The sequence below is a fragment of the Marmota marmota genome, unplaced genomic scaffold (genome assembly GCF_001458135.2).
Source record: "Marmota marmota marmota unplaced genomic scaffold, marMar, whole genome shotgun sequence".
Classification (NCBI taxonomy): Eukaryota; Metazoa; Chordata; class Mammalia; order Rodentia; family Sciuridae; genus Marmota; species Marmota marmota.
The window spans coordinates 16,230,770-16,235,178 of NW_025999869.1; the positions used below are offsets into that span (position 1 = coordinate 16,230,770).

At 33.1% G+C, this 4,409-nt stretch overlaps 1 protein-coding gene across 1 annotated transcript in view; it reads right to left on the reverse strand.

Annotated features, from left to right (window-relative positions):
- Itk (IL2 inducible T cell kinase) overlaps positions 1-4,409 on the reverse strand; it is a 65,535-nt gene that overhangs the window by 3,520 nt on the left and 57,606 nt on the right. Inside the window, exon 16 of the mRNA XM_015492675.2 lies at positions 3,371-3,528. Within this exon, the coding sequence (XP_015348161.1) occupies positions 3,371-3,528 (158 nt within the window). The remainder of the gene's footprint in view (positions 1-3,370; positions 3,529-4,409) is intronic.

Consider the following 4,409-nt stretch of genomic DNA (forward strand, 5'->3'; position numbering starts at 1 on the left):
ATATATATATGTGTGTGTGTGTGTGTGTGCATAATATTATCTATATAACTATATATAATATATAGTTACTATGTAATATAGATATTGTATATAGTTATATTTAAATAAATTCACAAAAATGGATCCATCTACATGTAATGTTTATAGCAGCTTCATTCATAATTGCTGAATAAATAAATAATTATATACATAATATGAGATATATATATATATATATATATATATATATATATATACACACTAATCTTTTACAAAGAAAAAGTAATGCTAGAAAAATTAGGTATCTACACAAAATTATTCTAGTAACAGGCCTCATCCCTTTCATAAAAATTTACTCAAACTGCATAATAGACCTAAATATAAAATGCATAACTATAAAACTTCTATAAGATAACAGGAGAAAATCTGGGAAATTTCAGGTTTTACAATGAGTTTTTAGACACAACATCAAAAGCATAGTTCATTAAGAAAAAATTAATATTGAATTTTGTTATAATTAATGACTTTTGCTCTGTAAAAGACACAGATATTATGTTAACTATAATACATTAATAAATATTTAAAAATATACAGAAAATGAAAAAACAATCTATAGGTTGAAAGAAAATATTTGTAAAACATACATTTGATAAAGGATTTTCACCCAAAATATACAAAGAATCCTTAAAACTCAACAATAAGAAAACAACCTGATTGAAAAATGGGCAAAAGATCTGAACAGACATTTCACCAAAAGATACACAGATGGCAAATAAGCATACAAAAAAGTGTTCACCATCATGTGTCGTTAGGGAATGCAACTTAAAGCAACAATGAGTTATCACTATACATCTATAAGAATGGCTGAAATCTGGCACAACTAATACCAATGGATAAGGACAAAGCACACCAGGAGTTCTCATAGCTGGTGGGAATGCAAAGTGGTACAGCTAGTTTGGAAGGCAGTCTGGCAGTTTCTTACAAAGCTAAACATAGTCTTACCATATGATCCAGTAGTCACACTACTAGGCATTTACCCAACTGAGTTGAAAATTTACGTCCCATAAATAGATCCACATAAATGGATCCGTCTACATGTAAATGTTTATAGTAGCTTTATTCATAATTTCTGAAAACTGAAAGCAATCAAGATTTCCTTCAGTAGGTAAATGTACAAACAAACCATGGTATATCCATATAATGGAATATTATTTTGCAATAAAAAGAAATGACATACCAAACCAAGAAAAGACATGGAGCAACATTAAATGAATATTACTGGTGAAAAAAGTCAGAATGAAAAGGCTACATACTGTATAATTCCAACTATATGACCATCTGGAAAAGGCAAAATCTTGGAGATGGTAAAAGGTTTGGTAGTTGCCAGTAGTTTGGGATGGGAGAAGAATGAATAGGAGAAGCACAGATGATTTTTAGGGTGGTAAAGCTATCCTATATGACACTTTAATGGTGGATACATGACATTATGCATTTTTCAAAATCCTTCAACTCTACAGCATCAAAAGTGACCTTAATGTAAATTACAAACTCTAGTAATGACAATGTATTGACAGAGGTTCACTAATTGTTACAAGTGTACCACACTTGTGCAAAATATTTATAACCAGAGAGCAAGGAGAGTATTTAGGAGCTCTCTGCATGCATTGCTCAATTTTTCTGTAAATTTAAAATTTCTAAAAAATAAGGTCCATTAATTTAAATATATAAAAATGTTAAAAGAGAAAAAATGCTAAATTAACATCAGCTATTAATATTATTATAGCATTTAGTCCTTGTAGAGAACACAAGATTTGTGCCCCCCTTTATGTCATTGTTTGTTTATTTGTTTTTTGGTTATAAAAAGCTCTAAGAAGTTGCAAATCAAGCATTATTTAATGATCTTACAAGAAAAATGAGGCTCAGAGACAATTGCCCAAGATTAATGGAAAAGAAATGGCAAAACTGTGACAAAATCCAAGTATTCTGTATAAGTATATATTTTCACATTCTACCTTTTTGTCCTTTAACAATCTGAGTTTTTATTGACTTTCCACTTCAGCTATTTTCTACTTTAGCTGAATTGTACAATTTTGTAACTCACCAAAAGACAATTAAGATTCACATCAATGTGGCTCAAGGCAGAGCCTATGAACTAAGGATGGGGGTAAGTGAGCCATCTGGGAAGATATGAAATGACTCCAAATTCTGAATTGTTGAATAAATAATAAAAAATTTAATTTAATCCTTTTAATATTTTCATAGTAAAAGTGAACTCCTAGTCCCCTATTTATAGAACTAATTTCCTGTTCTTTTCATGGTTTTATAAAGTTTTTTTTTTCTGCTCAAAAAGTTGAGGAGGGTGTTGACATAGCCCCTCTCTATCCTCTGAAACTATACTAATGACTTGTGATATTATATAGAAAATTGAATAATATTTAAGGTTGATGTTAACTTTGTTAGGGTTGGGGAATCTATCCAATTGATTAACAGAAAATAACCAATGCTGGTGAGGATGTAAAAATAAGGGGGTGGCGGAATACATACACTCTTGGTAGAAATCTGAATTAATATGTTTATGGAAAACACTATGGAGGTTCCTCAAAACACTAAAAATAGAACTACCATGTGATCCACTTCTCAACACATCAGAAAGATACCTGTACTCTCATGTTTATTGTAGCACCATTCACAGTGGCCAAGAGGACATTATGTTAAGTAAAATGTTAGACACCAAAAGACAAATGCATGTTCCCTCATATATATATAGAAAGTTAAAAAGTCAATCTGAATGTAGAATAGAGATTACTAGAGGCTGGAAAAGGTAAGAGGAAGGAGAATGGGGGAGACTGGAAAATGAGTACCAAAAGATATGTTAGATAAAAAGGAATATGTTGTGTTTCACAGCACAGTGGGCTGACTGTAGTTCACTATAACCTATTGTATGTCTTATAAAAAATTAGAAGAGAAGAGTTTAAACCTCCAAACATAAAGTAATGATAAGGATATGGAAATGTTAATCACTCTGATTTGATCTGCACACACTGTATTCATGTATTGAAATATCATATTGTATCCCATAAAACATGTACAATTACGATGTGTAATCAAAAATTACTTTTAAAAAGTTTAAGGATGTTGAAATGGTAACTACCCTGATTTGATCATTACACATTGTATACAAGTATCAAATTGTCAACAGTGCCCCAAAATATGTACAATTAAAAATAATAATTTAAAAAATGTAAAGACTTTCAAAGTTACCTTCCTGCTAATCTGTTAGTCAACCTGCTGCCTCATCCTTCTAAGAGGGAGCCATTCTCCAGGGAACAGGGTAGGCCCTGGCTTAGTGTATTATCATGTATTAAAGAGGGACAACACTTCACCTACTGACCTCTTTCCAGCAATGATTCATGATCTGGTAGATGTGGGAGGAGGCCAGTCGGGGCTTGTATAACCGAAATCCGGTACTGATGTCTTCCACTACCTCTGAGTTGCTTCTGTTTTCATATGGGATTCTGCCTTCGCTGAAGACTTCCCACATCAGCACACCTACAAGCAACAAGGAGCAAACACAGCTAAGAAAGACGTCAACCAACAAACAAAAAAGGAAACAGGCACTTGGCATTGACATTTAAGCTTCTCCCTCCAGACCACAAGAAGTGCAAAGCAAGTCTGCCTGAGGCCTATTTGGCCTGCCAGTTATTTACTTATGTATTTATTGTCCTACTTTTAAAAAACTGCAATTTCTCAACCTGCCTAAAGGCAAAGAATTCTCAAGCTAAGCTTTTTATTATTTCTAACTCAAAAGCTACAACTGAAAGTTGCAGGGGACGAAAACTGAAATGTCTATACATGCATGACATAAATGAAGGGAGTGGGAGAGATGTGACACCATGGGTACTGGTGAGGACTGGAAAACTGGACATCAAAAGTTCTATCAAAATAGGACGGCTATGGTTTGCTCCAGCTAAAGGATGCACATGGAAACAGAGCTCAGGATTGTCACATTTTCTGATCTTTAAAAACAAATCAGAAATTGGAGACTTCAAAACGTGAACTCAATATGATTTTTGAAAATGCAAGTCCAGCATCCTTGAACCAAAAATCCAAATGTACCAGAATCAAATTGTTGAGTATTGGCATGAAACCACAAGCAGATAATTCCACATCATGAAACTTTGTTTCATGTACAAGTCATTAAAAAAATATAGCTAGGTGCAATAACACAGACCTGCAATCCTAGCATTTCAAGACTGAGGCAGGAAGATCAAGGTCAAACTCAGCAATTTAGCAAGACCTTATCTCAAATTTAAAAAATAAAAATACCTGGAGGTGTAACCCAATTGTAAAGTGTCTCATTGTTTAATCCCCAGTACCCTCCCAACACAAATGTGTGTGTGTGTGTGTGTGTGTGTGTGTGTGCTGTCTCT